Here is a 16,989-nt window from a genome sequence, read left to right on the forward strand (position 1 = left end):
GCAGCTATTTACAATATACATTAATGACTTGGATGAAGGGATTAAAAGTACCATTAGCAAATTTGCAGATGATACAAAGCTGGGTGGTAGTGTGAACTGTGAGGAAGATGCTCTAAGGTTGCAGGGTGACTTGGACAGGTTGTGTGAGTGGGCGGATGCATGGCAGATGCAGTTTAATGTGGAAAAGTGTGAGGTTATCCACTTTGGTGGTAAGCATAGGAAGGCACAGTATTATCTGAATGGTGTCAAGTTAGGAAAAGGAGACGTACAACGAGATTTGGGTGTCCTAGTGCATCAGTCACTGAAAGGAAGCATGCAGGTACAGCAGGCAGTGAAGAAAGCCAATGGAATGTTGGCCTTCACAACAAGGGGAGTTGAGTATAGGAGCAAAGAGGTCCTTCTGCAGTTGTACAGGGCCCTAGTGAGACCGCACCTGGAGTACTGTGTGCAGTTTTGGTCTCCAAATTTGAGGAAGGATATTCTTGCTATTGAGGGCATGCTGGAATGGCGGGACTGTCATATGTTGAAAGACTGGAGCGACTAGGCTTGTATACACTGGAATTTAGAAGAATGAGAGGGGATCTTATCGAAACATATAAGATTATTAAGGGGTTGGACATGTTAGAGGCAGGAAACATGTTCCCAATGTTGGGGGAGTCCAGAACAAGGGGCCACAGTATAAGAATAAGGGGTAGGCCATTTAGATGAGGAAAAACCTTTTCAGTCAGAGAGTTGTAAATCTGTGGAATTCTCTACCTCAGAAGGCAGTGGAGGCCAATTCTCTGAATGCATTCAAGAGAGAGCTAGATAGAGCTCTTAAGGATAGCGAAGTCAGGGGGTATGGGGAGAAGGCAGGGACGGGGTACTGATTGAGAATGATCAGCCATGATCACATTGAATGGCGGTGCTGGCTCGAAGGGCCGAATGGCTTCCTCCTGCACCTATTGCCTATTACATGGTGCATGAGGCAGAACAAGCAGGATTTCTGCATTCTTCTCAGGGATGTAGCTAGGCATCTACACGTGAGCTATTTTCAATCCACGTGACCTATAGTGGAAGTTGTGTTTGAGTTAATGAGGCATGTCATTCTAAAAATGTATGAATTGCTTTACTTCAAAAAAATATTTACTAAAATACACAAAATAACTTTGTCATTCCCATACATGCTCTTTGTGCAAATGTACAAGAAAGTGCAAATTAATCAAGAAAATGGTGTGAAACATAAAGCAAAACATAATGCAAAATTATTGACTTTATGAAGAAAGCAAAGATGTTGGAAGTGCAAAGGTTAAAAGCAAACCATGAAAACAAAATACAGACCCGAGGGGTCTGAATGGCCATGATTTGCTGGACTGAAACTGACTGGACCAACAATGCTTATTTTTACTTCAGTAAGTGTAATAAAACAGAAACAGGGCTGTAAAGGACCAAGACAAACTTACAGCGGTATTTATCCTCCAGGTGTGCTTTGCACAGAGACAGGATTCCACTTTTAAAGGACAGGACGCGAATCTTCCCTGTTCGACCACTGGAGAGAGAGAAATTAAACTTAGTGATACGTTTTCAATGGATTCAACTGGGAGGGAAAAATCAAGCTTTCTTTGCACGTCGGGAGAAATTACTGTCCTAAGGCACAAGCCAGCTTGAAATACTGGATTCACTCAACCTCAGACAAAGCTAAAATATCAGAACCACGAGGACACCAGGTGATTCAGTCAAAATGGTGAAAGCAACAGTGTATTGATTCGGACTTGGCACACATCCTGTGACATTAGATAACACAGTAGTGGTTCAACAAATCCAGTCGCTACACATTTTGCTGTGGACTGATTTTTAAAAAAAAAATCCATTTCAGTTGTTCGCTGATGCCGCAAGTGAAGGTTGCCATTGTCAACTGTTCAGTGTAATCTGTGTAAACTGGTAGATAACCTATTGCTAGAGTACCGAGCAATAAGCATTGCCAACTATTTCCTGCTCTCTGTATTAAATGAAATGGCAGGCCCAGGGATACAGCACATTAGTCAGGAACGAATCATGGGTTGGTTGTTTCAGCTTTACAAACTGCAACCCATGCAAGATTTAAAAAGACCCATTATCTGCATGAAAAAGTGCTTGAATATCTTTCTGCTGCTGCAGGGAGGAATTAGCTGGAAAAATTGGATTTCACATCTCTGAGACAATGGCAGGCACACAAGTAACCCATACATCCTTTGATGCTATTTAAATTTTCACACAAAAGGTTTAAATGAGAAAATAAAGATGTTAAACTCCTTTTTTGGGCAGTCTTTCTTTTAATTACACAAAGTGACGAGAAAGATTGGTGGGGGCTGGGGAGGAATAACGAGAATGTTGTTAATCTCACCGACGAGGTGAGATATATTGGTAATCAAGACACAAAGCACTGGAGAAACTCAGCGGGTCAGGCAGCATCTCTGGAAGACACGGATAGGAGACATTTCAGATTGGGACCCTTCTTCAAGTCGGTCTTCAATCTGAAAATGGACCTCGACCCAAAACATCACATGTTGATATCTTCCAATAATGCTGCCTGACTCGCTAAACAACTCCAGTGCTTTATGTCTTTGTTGTAAGTCAGCTTCTGCAGTTCCTTGGACAGATGGACGTTTCCAGTTGTGACCTATTGTCTTTCCATTCCCTCCACAGATGACACCTGACCCACTGAGTTTATCCAGCACTTTGTGTTTCAGTGCTTGTGTACTTAGAGAGTCAGTCATACAGTGTGGAAACAGGCTCTTCGGCCTAACTTGCCCATGCTGACCAACATGCCCCATCTACACTAGTCCCACCTACCTGTGTTTGACACACATCCTTCTGAAACTATCCAATCCATGCACCCACCTAAATGTTTCTCAAACGTTGTGTTAGGACCTGCCTCAACCACCTTCTCCAGCAGGCCGTTGCACACACCCATCACCCTTAGTGTAACAAAAGTTGCCACCCAGGTTTCTAGATCTTTCCCCCTGACCTTAAACTTATGTCCTCTGGTTCTTCATTCCCCTGCTCTGGGTAAAAGACACTGTGCATTTACCCTATCTATTCCTATCACGAGGAATAGATAGTATTATATATATATATACTTGTACTCATACTTGTATGATTTGATATACTACTGAACCGCAAGATGCAGACAAATCCATGTTCAATTTCTCATCTTCCATGCATTGGGAAGAGATGACATTCTCACAACATGACTGCCTACCAAAAACATCCGCCAAGGGCATTTAAAATCGTCGAGTCGTACAGCACAGAAATGGTTCCTTCAACCCATCATATCCATGCCTACCACCTGTCCCTCGACACAAATCTATCTCACCTGTTCCATTTGGAATGCTTTGTGCAGACAGAACTGGACTCAGTGTTGCAGCTCCCACAGTTGAATAGCCTTTATTAGTGCTGTCAAAATTCACAACTGATTGCCCACTCTAGGCAAATTTAGTAATATGGTAACTATGCTCAACAACAAGAGTTTGCAAGAAAAGGGTAAGGAAATGAAACCATCTGCACATTGGAGATAAATTTGAATTGATAACTGTGTGGGTATCGGGCCCACATCAATTTGCATACAGGGCAAATAGATCCACAGAGGACGCCATCTCTCTGGCACTTCACACTGTCCTGACTCACCTGGAGAGACAGGGCAAGTACGTGAGGATGCTATTCACTGACTATAGCTCTGCCTTCAACACGGTCATCCCCACCAAGCTCATCACCAAACTCCACCAGCAAGGCCTCAGCTCGTCGTTATGCGACTGGATCCTGGACTTCCTGCTGGAGCGACCGCAGGCAGTGAGAATGGGCCCGCACCTGTCCTCCACTATCATCCTGAGTACCGGCACACCACAGGGCTGTGTTCTGAGCCCCATGCTCTACTCCCTCTTCACACACGACTGTGTTCCAGCATTCGACACCAACACCATTGTCAAGTTTGCAGACGACACAACGGTGATCGGGCTTCATCAACGGTGATGAAACAAAATACAGAGCGGAGGTGCAGAACCTGGCGGACTGGTGCTCAGATAACAACCTGTCCCTAAATACCACCAAGACCAAGGAGCTGATCATCAACTTCCGTAGGTCACATAACGGGGAATACGCCCCGATCTTTATCAACGGGGACAGTGTGGAGAGAGTGTCCAACTTCAAGTTTCTGGGCACTCACATTTCAGAGGACCTAACATGGTCCACTAACACCGCTGCGCTGGTCAAGAAGGCACAGCAACGACTGCTCTACCTAAGAACACTGAAGAAGTCTGGTCTACCCCAACAGTTGCTGACGACATTCTACCGCTGCACCATAGAGAGCATCCTAACACATGGCATCCCTGTGTGGTACCTCAGCTGCACGGAGGCAGAGAGGAAAGCTCTTCAGCGGGTAGTCCATAGAGCTCAGAGGATCATCGGAACACAGCTACCAGCCTTGGAGGGCATCTACAACACACGATGCCTCAGAAAAACCACCAGCATCCACACAAAGATTCTTCACACCCCTGCAACAGTCTGTTTGAACTCCTTCCATCGGGCAGACGATACAAGGCCTTCTACGCCCGCACCTCCAGACTCAGGAACAGCTTCATCCCCAGGGCCATAGCTGGTATGAACCGGTCCTGCTGAGCCGGATGGTCACATCGCACAGTGATCCGGCACAGATCTACTTGCACTTTATTCTGTTTTAAAACTGTTAATTTGTTTCATTGGGTTGTTTAAATTAATAATTAATACTGACAAGCTAATTAAATTATTGCATCGTATGGGAGGCGCATTCCCAATCTCGAAGTACCCCTGTACAATGACAATAAAGATATATTGTATTGTATTGTATTGCCAGCATCTCAGCCAAGCATCTCATGTATTGTCAACAATTGCAGTTTTCTTGCTCTCTCGGAAGGCAATGTGTCTCCATTATGCTCACTTTCAGGGCAGGCAATCAACTCCTGCAATGGGTACAACAGCACAAAAAAAATCTTAATTTACACAAAAATTGAAAATCAAAGTATCACTGGTTCCTCCTTCAGTATTCCATTTCTTGGTTAAAGGAGCACGGCTGCTGCTAAACATTACACTTAATACTGTACCTTTCAACTGATGACAATCGAACGTCACTGATACAAAACATTGCAATTCAGGTCTCTTTGGTTGTTGAACCCAGGCTTTAAAAACAAAGCAAATTTTTGGCGATCATTTCGCTGAATACCTCCGCTGAGTCTGCCTAAACCTACCTGATCTCACGGTTGCTAAGCACTTTAACTCCCCCTCCCAGTCCCACACTGACCTTTCTGTTCTGGGCCCCCTCCATTGTCAGAATGAGGCCCAGCGCAAATTGAAGAAACAGCACCTCATTTTGCTTGGGCAGCTTACACCCCAGCGGTATGAACATTGACTAACATTCCCTCCCCCTTCTCCGACCAGTCTTACTGTCTCCAGCTACATTTTATCTCTGTTGCTTCTTTGTTTCCTTCTCCCAGCTAACAATGATCTATACTACATTTTCCTTGATCTCTATTCCCATTGTCCTCTTTCACACTTCCTTATCTATGTATCCCCTTCTCCCCTGAGATCAGTCTGAAGAAGGGTCATAACCAGAAACGTCACCCATTCTTTCTCTCCAGAGAAGCTGCCAGTCCCGCCCACTGAGTTACTCCAGCATTTTGTATGAATCTTCAGTTTAAACCAGCATCTGCAGTTCTTTCCAACATAAATTAGTTTTTGGATACTATGAACCAACTCGTAGTTTCAAATTAAATTATGAGCACAGATAAACCTATCCCACTCAGCAGTACTTAAATCTTTAGTATAACCAATTATGGAATGATGTGTGGGTCTCTGAACAACCAATGCTCATTAGTGATATGATGTTAAGAGTTTTAAGTAACAATCTGCTCATGCTTATATAAACCTGCCTGAATGCAGCAAATTCACACCCTTAACTGTCTCCACAGTGTGATGCAATTGAGTAGTGTTTCTATTAGAAAGTTATTAAGCAGGTGGAGCGAGGAAAAATATAAGATAATCAGTCCTATCCTGGGCAATTGGTTGAAAGTGCCCAAATGTAACTTCTGATAGTAGTGTTTTTGTGGGGTGATCTTTTTAGAATAGGTTTCCCCTCATAGTTTTAGTCACTATCTTCTTCTGCCTGACTTGGCCAAGTGGGCAATCAAACATCTGAGCACTGATTACCATTGTTAGGAATTGCTCTGCAGTTGTGGTGGTGAGGAGCAAGTATTGCCCAGGTATGGTCTGCTCCAGCTGTATCCTGCTCCCCAGCCTTCACTCCCCATCTCAATGGCACACCAGATCAGACTCCAAACAAAATAGAAGTTAAATAATCTGCCACCTTACAACACTGAGGAACTGCACAGTAAAGCTGATCATCACTGTTCCCCAGCAGGTACTCAAGGTCATAAGATCATAAGTAATCCGAGCACAATTAGGCCATTCGGCCCATCAAGTCGACTCCGCCATTCAATCATGGCTGATCTATCTCTCCCTCCTAACCCCAATCTTCTGCCTTTTCTCCAAAACTTAAGCCTTAAGAGATCAATTTTTTAAAATGAAAACTGCTTTTTCAGGTAGCAAAATAAAAATCAGAAGACCACTTGTGCAGGATTCATGGACTAGAAATCATCCTTTTTTGTTTGTCCAAAAAATATTGGTCCTTTTCTGTAATTTGCTTCCATTGGAATCCATGGAAAATAACAAAGGCTAATACGTTGCTCATATCCTGTACAAAGCCGAGATGAATTTGCACCCTGTAATGTGTGAATGCTAATAAATGCAAATAAAATGTTTGCCAATCATTTGCCCCACAGTCAAAATCCTTGTGCTTTTTTTACAACAGCTTCTAGATAACCTTGCGAATTTTAAATAGCAATACTCTATTAACATTTGTAAGCCAAGTTGTTTTCGGTAAAATTATGTTAGATTACTTTACAGCTGAGGTTAATTAAATCAATGCATCTTTAAACACTGTGGGACAGAGTAGCCTTGGCAGCACATCCGCCAACATGAGTATTTTTTTAAAGTCAGATTCATGGCTGGTCTCATGCATGAAAGATACAGTTTAGTGGGTCCTGTTGAAGTCAATGCAACCAAATAGCAGGAGTAGTAAAACATGCAGCCGTTATTACACTGAACATTATCCCGACAAAACCCCAACCTCCACAGCACTTTCCTTCTGCCTTGTTGCTGTTTGAGCCACTCACTGCTGTTCAATGCAATACTTACGTGTCATAAACATTGAGGAGCCAGTTAAGACACATGTCTACGCAAAGAGGCACATTAACAAGGTTGCTGTGTTCCTGCTCCAGACGGTCATAGACTGAAGTCAAGCAGTTGATTATCTCCAGAATATCCAACAGTTGATCATTTTGCTTCAAATTGTGCTGGTCAAAGGCCTCACAAGCACTTGGCAAGGAGAGAAGATCCACTGTAGAGAAACGGACGGGATACATATTGAAATCACACTGGATTTTTAAGAACAATTACACAATAGCATTGCCAAATGCCAAGCTCAGTGAGGTGGCATTACCTTTATGCAAATTTACCAAATGCATCTGCCTTGTAACACAACGTGAGCCAGTATAAAAGTACTCAGCATGAATATTGTATTCAATCTTGCCAACTCGCAATAATGAGGGAACGGAGGATCTGCATACAAGCTCTTTTTATTATTTGAATAAGTACAAGAACAAGTACAAATACAGATTGCACCATTCAGAAGGAGGAAGCATAGGTGGTGAATATTGGCAGTACACCCAGCTCCACAAACAGGCGCTGCAACTCAATTAACAAAATATCATCGCCAGTAATTTTTACTTCATTGCCAGGCCGTTTGGTTCGAGAATGACTCGCATTCCCTCCAGTTTTGTGGGTTCTGAAACAGCTACTGAGTGAGACCAACGTCAGACTCACCCACAGTTGGGAACAGGTGTGGTGGGTTGTATATGAGGCAGTACATTCCTCTTGCCAGGTCAGCTGGACTTCAAAGTGCTGCCAAGGCATGGACTAGAGGAGCTCAATAGCACTCAAACCTCCTGCCCCTTTTTGAGCAATGATGGACCAGGTGTCACGCCTCAGTGGGAATCTTGCATTTCTTTGATCACATCCTCCAACTGTTTTCTCTGTTCACCTGATGATTTGATCCAATGTTTCAGGAGTCTGATGTCAGGTGTATGAACGCAATAGACACAACGTGCTGGAGTAACTCAGTGAGTCAGGCAGCATAAGTTCACAAGTGATAGGAGTGGAATTAGGCCATTTGGCCCATCGAGTCTACACCGCCATTCAATCATGGCTGATCTCTGCCTCCTATTCCCATTTTCCTGCCTTCTCCCCATAACCCTTAACACCTGTTCTACTCAAGAATTTGTCTATCTCTGCATTAAAAATATCTACTGACTTGGCCTCCACAGCCCCCACAGATTCACCACCCTCTGACTAAAACATCTCTGGAGAACATGGACAGATGACGTTGCGGGATGGGACCCATCTTCTGACTGGTTGTCTTGGGTGCTGGATAAAGCTGGAAGAGCAGGACAAAGAATGGCAAGTGATAGGTAGCTACACGTGAGGGGGGTTGGACAAAATACAAAAATGAAAAGACAAAAAGGTGTGAGATCAGGACAGAATAAGTGCAAATTGTGAAATTAGAGGAAGGAATATAGGTGGAAGGGAAGGAATGGGTACATGACCAGGTGAGGCACTGGGAAGAGAGGAGGGTTGTAGATTAGTTGCTTAAAATTGGAGAATTCAATGTTCATACCACTCGGTTGCAAGCTGGCCAAGCGCAACTCACTCGGGAACGGGAGGCAGCTCAGGACAAAATGGTCAGGATGGGAACAGGAAGGAGAGTTAAAATGGTTAGGAACCGGGAGATCGAGTAGTTCTCGGTGAACTGGGTGTAAGTGTTCAGCGACATGATTAAAGGTGGTCATGTTTTATGGCTTGTGCTGCTCCCAGCTGTTCCTTGGAAGGTAAAGATCATGCCCACTATGCCTCTGGGTGAACACGAGCAATGCTTTAGCCACAGGGACTTCCCGCCTCTCCTCCTTCCCTTGCAACCAGAGGAACACCTATCTGTTTACCTCTTCCCACCATCAAGGGGCCGAAACAATCACTGCCGATGGGGCAGCAATTCACTTGCAGTTCTTTCAAATCTAATCTGCTGCCCTCTGCGTTTGCAAATGCAGTACTCTTTACGATAGAAATACCAAACACTAACTGGACGCTTGCTTTGTGGAACACCAGTGCCTGGTCTGCAGGGGTAATCCTCGGCTTCTTGTTGCTTGCCACATTAATTTGTAATTCCGACTTGACTGTACGTGGCTTCCACCACTGCCACAGTAAAGCCCAACATAGACTAGAACAGCATCTACCTTTCCAGCATTTTGGAACCTTACAAAATAAACACAGAATTTTCCAACTTCAGGTAACCTGCTCTCCCAACACTTGTGTCAGTCAGCATCTCACTCAACCTGTGCATTTGGAGTTAGTGTTTATGCTTCTTAACACTGATCTCTCTCTCAATCTCATGTAGTCTTTTATCTTGCACCTCATTCCTCACTGTTGCAAACCCTCCACTCTCCCCCAGATCTGAGGAAAGGACCCTGACCCCAACGTTAATTGGTTTCACTTTCCACAGATGCTGCTGGACTGGCCATGTTCTTCCATCTTTGCCGCTTTCGTTTCAGAATCCAGTATCTGCAGATTTATCTGTTTCCCAGCTATAAAAATCAGCCTGAAAGAGCAGCGGAAGCAGATTCAATAGTAGCAAATAAAACTTGAAAGGGTTGAAAATATGTCTAGTTACAGGGAAAAAGCAGGGGGCAGAGTTTGGCAAGACATAATGATAGCTCTTTCAAAAGAGCAAGTTGCAGTAGGTCAGACTCAGAGGCCTAATTTATTTTTCTACCATTCTCCAATCTTACGACATACCACCCAGCAGCAGGATCTTGCACCCAACTATAAAAAAACTGCCATTGAGACCTACCCAGCAAAGTTGTTAAACATGTAATAGCCCCACAATAAACCCTGCCACAAAGACATGGCAACTAATTACTCATGAAGCACAATGGTATGGGGAGATCAGATATTTTATAAAGTAAATAACAAACCTTATGTGGCATTAAAGTGGTCGCAAGTAAGAAAAGAATAGATCTAACTAGCAGAGAAATAGGACATGGACTTAATGCTCGCAGGAAAGGAAAGAAATACAACACTGCAATATACTTGTTCAAAGAAGCAGTGCTCGTGGGGAACTGGCACAGAAGAGGATGCCTGGGGCAGATCAGCCATGACCATATGCAGTGGTGTGGCAGGCTAGAGGGGCCTGGAGATGTATTCCTGCTATTCCCTTGTGCTATTGACTTGAGGGGCAAGTTTTCCAGTGCTAATGCACTTTGCAGCATTGTAACTAAATGATTCATGTTTAAATCAAGGACAAAGCTTGGAAATGAAGTCATTCAGATGTGCACAATGTTGCCAAATTATTGGTTATCTTGTGTTTCTTCAATAGACATAAATTAGGAGCGACCAGCATCAAGTGAATTGTAGTTAATTGGTTGCATCACCTTTCCAAACCTTCTTCTCGAAAAAGGTCAACTGCATTAATTTGCAGCCAAAACCCATTTAAGCGTACAAAGCTGCATGTCCTGTCAGACACTGGCAGTCAAAGCTGCATGTCTAGTCAGACACTGGCAGTCAAAGCTGCATGTCTAGTCAGACACTGGCAGTCAACAAAGCTGCATGTCTAGTCAGACACTGGCAGTCAAAGCTGCATGTCTAGTCAGACACTGGCAGTCAAAGCTGCATGTCTAGTCAGACACTGGCAGTCAACAAAGCTGCTTGTTAGAAAGCTCCCACAAGGGACTGGGAAGCAGTTCTCCGACCATCAATTCATTAGTGAAACTGGAACTGTAAGAGCAGCACAAGACTATGGACTCACGAGTGATAGTGGAAGCCCCCAGGGGATTGGAATCGATGAGCATAAATTGATTCCTTCATGTCGTTTAATTAGAGAAAAAGCTTTGGTCTAAATAGGTCAAAGGTCAAGGCATAAACGATTACTTGAAAATACGCACACGGTCAAAACTGACTTCTCTGGGGGAAGTGGTCATTGTATTTTCAAAGATATTTTAAATCTTCAAAGAAATTGAAGCTCTTACAGTCACAAGGAATGCGGATGATTTCTTCTGAGGATTTTGCAACAATTTTTAGCACAGTCAAACTGACTCCAAAGATGGAATATCAAAAATTGTACTTCCATGATTTGGGGGAGTTGCAGAAAAAAGTGATCGCACTGCAATTCTTATTCTCCAACTCTCAACTGAACACCTTCATCATCAGTAATAAAGGGAAGTATATTCCTAGCCATACTCCTTCAGGGAGAGATGTTCATGATATGTTATTGTACACACAATATGAAACACTCCCAAAACTCATGCAGGGTTCAACACCAGTGAGCGGGTTACTAATTCTCTTCTATAATTATTCATTGCTGCACAACAACGTGGGGCTTCCATCAATCTGCGGCACTAAACTTGATCCATTAACTACATTGAGAGATCTAATTCTTCTACACTGTTATCATCAAGAGAAACCATCATTCTACAAACAGTGCAGGTGAAGCAAATGACTTTACTGTAAATCTAAAAATGATTAGCAACTGAAGGAATTGTACTCAAGCAAAACTGTCACTGACTTTTTAATATCTTTTAGCATCTAGTGAAGTGCTCGATTTTTTTTAACAATAGACCCCGGGCTCCGAAGCTTTACTGGTTATAATTAAATAGAAAATGTATTAAAAAGAAAAAATATTTGCCAAGAGAAGAAAGCTGCCAACGTTTGAAATTATAGTCCATATCTTTTTAACACTTTCTATTCATACATTATACATTTTTAATGTATTTTCAGTCAGATCTGAAGCGAGTCTAAGGCACTTGTGGGCCTGAAAGTGGTGCTACCTCCCCCTTCCCCCAACACTACATGTTGTTTTTGAGAGGGCAGAGTAAAGCTAATCACCTGGCCACATAAAAACAGTCTTTGTTGTGGAACAGCTCAGAACAGTCGGTTGAATTGCAAAAAATAGTGAATTGGAAGTCATTTCACATCAGTACAAAGCTGTGATTAGCCCTGGAGTACTGTTTGAATACTCAGACCCAACACCAAGTCTCTATACTTCTGTCTGCAATTACTCAATCAGGTGTGGAAGGCAGTTTGAAATCTTGTGAGTGCAATATGCATTTATCTGAACAATACCCTATCTGCAAGGATTAAATTATAAGGAATGAGTGAAGAAACTAAGGGTCTCAACCCTGGAATGTAGATAAATGTGCCATTTATACAAAGATTTCAAGAGCAGATCAATGTAAATTATTTATTTTGATTGTGTAATCTTAGACAGAAGGATTTAAGGGCAGAATTTATGGAGAAAAACTAGGAAACACTTATGGAGATAAAGGGTGGCAGAATTTTGGAATTGTCTCTTGTGTTGGAAATGTTCGATGTTAACAGATTTCTATCAACCAGAGTTAAATGGGGGCAAAGGAAGGTTGATAGGGTTAGATCAAGTTGCAAATTGCAGAACAGGATACACATGGATATGCAGGGATAGGAGGAATATGGATCATGTGCAGGCAGGGAAGATTAGTTGAATTTGGCATTACATTCAGCAGGGGCATTGTGGGCCACAGGGCCTATTCTGTACTGTTCTACATTCCAACAGAGTTGAAAGATTAAATGGACTTCCCCTGCCACAATATTCCTAAACATGGATGCACAAAAGACAAAACAAAATAGAAATTAAGGTAACGCTTACAGCAAAGAGCTTTCTGCAGTCTTCGTAGTTTCATGGCGGTTCTGTATGCAGAAAACCTGACATTATTTAGATCAGCTGCAGAAAAAAGAAAGCACATTATGTTCAATGGAATGAACAGGAACCTTGCATCAGTGCATCACATCAAGAAGTAACATTTGCAGAATGAATTTGCATCTCTACATGGACAATACTTTGTAATCACAACCCACAAACCCATGAAAGTGGTATTATTGTACACCTCAAAATAGAGACATGGGCCTGAAACAATGCCAGTGATTATCAACCTATAGCATTTAATACATTTCTTTTAAACTCTTTCCGGTTACATTATTTGGGACAATCAATCAATGGGCCAACTTCAGTCAAAGAGTGGAGGAATGAATTTCACAAGCCATTGAAGTACTTTCACAATAGCTTTGAATACGCTAATTTAAGGATTTGAGTATAATTGAACCTGGGCATGGTGACAAGTCAATTCCAAAGAGATTTTGGCTTTGAATAATGAAAGATGGTTATGACAGTCATCAACTACATTTAGTGAAGTTTATAGGGACAATGGAATTCATTTTGCTACCTCTTTTCTTCTCAGTGGAGTGTGCAGGTTCTGTGCTCTGTGACAGGATTACAAATCATGTATAACATATAACATATATAACATACAACAACTACAGCATGGAAACAGGCCTGTCCGGCCCTACCAGTCCACGCCGACCATTCTCCCTGACCTAGTCTCATCTACCTGCACTCAGACCATAACCCTCCAATCCCCTCCTATCCATATACCTATCCAATTTACTCTTAAATAATAAAATCGAGCCAGCCTCCACCACTTTCACCGGAAGTCCATTCCATACAGCCACAACCCTCTGAGTAAAGAAATTCCCCCTCATGTTACCCCTAAACCTTTGTCCCTCTATTCTGAAGCTATGTCCTCTTGTTGGAATCTTCCCCACTCTCAAAGGGAAAAGCCTACCCACGTCAATTCTGTCCGTCCCTCTCAAAATTTTAAAAACCTCTATCAAGTCCCCCCTCAACCTTCCACGCTCCAAAGAATAAAGACCCTAAGAGAGCTTTTCACGGACAATCTTAACGTAAAATCTTCAGACGAGAATTTATATTCATTGGAATTTTAATTTTATTATATGTGCCAAATGGAATTTAGAAAGTTCATTTTACCAACTTCCAAGTAGACTTACTTATATGTGGCACGGTGGCGCAGAGCTGGAGTTTGATCCCGACTACGGGCGCTGTCCGTACGGAGTTTGTACATTCTCCCCGTGACCTGCGTGGGGTTACCCCAGGAGCTCCCGTTTCCTCCCACACTCCAAAGACGTACAGGTTTGGAGGCTAATTGGCTTGGTAAAAATTGTCCCTTGTCTGTGTAGGATAATGTTAGTGTGCGGGAATCACTGGTCAGCGTGCACTCCGCAGATTTCCACACTGTATCTCTAAACTAAATTAAACTAAACAGCCTCTCCCAAAATTTCTGATCACAACACAGACAACAGTATATCAACCCACATCCGTTACAGTTCACATGATATCTGAAACCACTCTAAAGCAACCGCATACTTTAAAATATAAAGTGCAATTCATCACATGAATGAGATATTGATACTTACTGACCCGAGAACATTTTACTTTTTAACCCCATTTGCTGATTCATTTTAGATAAATATTTTATTCTAACACGGAATTCTTTAGATCAGCAATTAGCATTTTTCATTTATATGAGGCAGTTCACGCGTGGATATTTATTTTGACTTATCAACAATTAAAATAGAGCAGATTGAAGAAAATTAAATTTTTATGTCACATAGAGTTATTAATATTTGTCATATTGGAACAGAACTGGTTCTGCAAAATTAAACACGTCATTGCACACAATGAAAATTATGCATTTCAATTATTCTGATCTAAGGCTTTGATGAATGGGTGAAATTGAAAACCTGTAGTTGATTACAAAACTTTCAGTGCGACATGATAATGATATTTTAACAATAACCATGTTACCCTTAGAGCGGCCTAGATTAAAAATAGAAAATGTTTATACAATTTCAATTTTACATATTATAATCTCATTAGATGGAAAGATTTTATTTGAAATCACTGCTCATTGTGTTGATGATTATATCTGAAGAAGTACGAACACTGTCGACTCATTACTATCCAATTAACCAGCAATAAAGGTGAACTCATGGCACGAGCATTTGATGATGATCGTGAGCCAAAATCCTACGCATTGCTCAAAATACTTAAGTTTTTTGTATTATCTGTTTTTCTGCTTATCTGCCAGAATATCAACAGGAAAAAGCCACATACAGACAGACGACTGATGTTGATATGCTCATCAGCATTTTATTCGTTTTAGTTCGAAAAGAAAAAGCACACAATACTCTACTGTACTGCACTTTACATTTATCCAAGTCCTGGCCAGGAATCCCCTGTATTCTGACAAACAAGCAAAGTTCCACAATATAACCCACAAGTCTAATTCCACAAAAGTCACTCTTAATCCCAGGTAAGAATGCATTCCATCAAATAAGCAAAATGATTTGCAGGACTGTAGAACATATATTATAACCAATTTTATTTAATATTGCTTCATTTCACTGCCTAAATAAGTTAACTTGCAGATGTCAAGTTGAACCAAATATCAAACAAAAACTGCCAATGCAAGTAACAATATATGGTAAATAACATAGGGAATATTTTCGTCTTTCCACCTAACCATCTGGAGTACACACACTTTCCCAGTCAAAGCTGCCGAGGCCCGTGAGGTGTGAATAAGGACTACAGCAATGCTTCCAGTGGAATGAGCCCCATAGAAATAATAGTCTGGGTTCAAATAAAATCTTTGGCGACCCAGAGATATGTTGTGAATAATTGACCCCTTGTAGACTACACCACAATGAAAAATGCCCCATTACTTATGCTATCATAAGAAACCCTTCTGTGACACATATTAAATATGCTCGCACATACATAGCTTTGAACATTGAAAAGAGAACATTCAGCCTTTAATTGCACTGCTGGAGTAAATGATAACAAAGACCCCTGCAGAATTTTGGAATACCAATCATTTATTTCCATTGCAATATCGCAGGTGGCTTATTTTTGAAAATGGTTTCATGATTTCAGCTAACCTTATTAACTGCTGAGCAGCTGAAATCGTGCGTGTCTACCAAGTGTATTCAATTATTTATTTATTTCTCTCCAAATGCTTCCTCTTTTTAACAAAGCAAATAAATTGGCGGTGGTACTTTATTCAAACAATGCATGAAGCGGTTTCTTACCGAGTGACTGGTACAGCTCCGTCATCTTGGGGTGATCCCAGCAGGTGGTCTGCGTTTGGTGGCTGAAAGAGACGGGGAGGGGGTGGGGGAGAGAGTGGGAATTAGCTGAACCTGAAACAGATAAACCAGGTTGCCTCTCATAATGAGCGCTAAACCGTCAAAATATTTCTTCTGCTTGGCTCTTTCATTCCCTGATTGGTGATTAACGAAAGTGGGAAGTTCAGGGAAAGAGGGAGAGGGGGTGGGGAGACGCACAGCGGTCGACTTTGTCCCTTTTCGCTTACAAATTGCACTCAGCATAAGTTTACAGAACAAGTAGATGACTGGATTTTTTTTTAAAGCAGCATGCTCGATTACTGGCCCAGTCTTACTTTGTATGCACACTGTATGGAGGCTGCAGGTATTTGTCTTGACCTAAACAAATATTGCAGGATTTTTTATTTCTCAACCATACACGAGGGAATGGCCATCAATTTACACAGGGAAATATAGAAGGGCGAGCAAGACAAAAATAACAGCGAGGGAGGGGGAGATCAGAAACTGGCTGCGGGCGAGGTTTTTTCCCTTCTCCCTTTTGTGCGATTCCCTATATTTGTCAGAGCTGTTCATAACAGTGAACTGGAGGCGGAGAGAAGGGCACTGGTGTGAAGTCATTATCAGGATCTGCCAGCTCAGCACTCCTTTGGGCTCCCATATCCACTTGTAAACACAACAGCATCCGCTCGGGAGGGGAGGGGAGGGGAGTGGGTGCAGAAACACGGGGTCTCAACAAAACCCACGGCTGAAAATGAAAGTCTTTTCACGGACACGCTGAAAACTGGATTAATGCACACCTCTGGTTAGTAATGGCACGCCACAAAC

The 16,989-nt window shown here is 42.2% G+C and overlaps 1 protein-coding gene across 11 annotated transcripts in view; it reads right to left on the reverse strand.

The window, feature by feature from the left end:
* The window catches only part of dmd (dystrophin), a 1,595,363-nt gene that overhangs the window by 116,941 nt on the left and 1,461,433 nt on the right, over positions 1 to 16,989 (reverse strand). For all 11 annotated transcript variants that reach the window (XM_078408877.1, XM_078408870.1, XM_078408878.1 and 8 more), the window contains 4 exons: positions 16,129 to 16,190; positions 12,833 to 12,907; positions 7,243 to 7,444; positions 1,443 to 1,528 (listed from right to left, as the gene is read on the reverse strand). In XM_078408877.1, coding sequence (XP_078265003.1) covers positions 1,443 to 1,528; positions 7,243 to 7,444; positions 12,833 to 12,907; positions 16,129 to 16,190 — 425 coding nt within the window. The remainder of the gene's footprint in view (positions 1 to 1,442; positions 1,529 to 7,242; positions 7,445 to 12,832; positions 12,908 to 16,128; positions 16,191 to 16,989) is intronic.

The sequence above is a fragment of the Rhinoraja longicauda genome, chromosome 12 (assembly GCF_053455715.1).
Source record: "Rhinoraja longicauda isolate Sanriku21f chromosome 12, sRhiLon1.1, whole genome shotgun sequence".
NCBI lineage: Eukaryota > Metazoa > Chordata > Chondrichthyes > Rajiformes > Arhynchobatidae > Rhinoraja > Rhinoraja longicauda.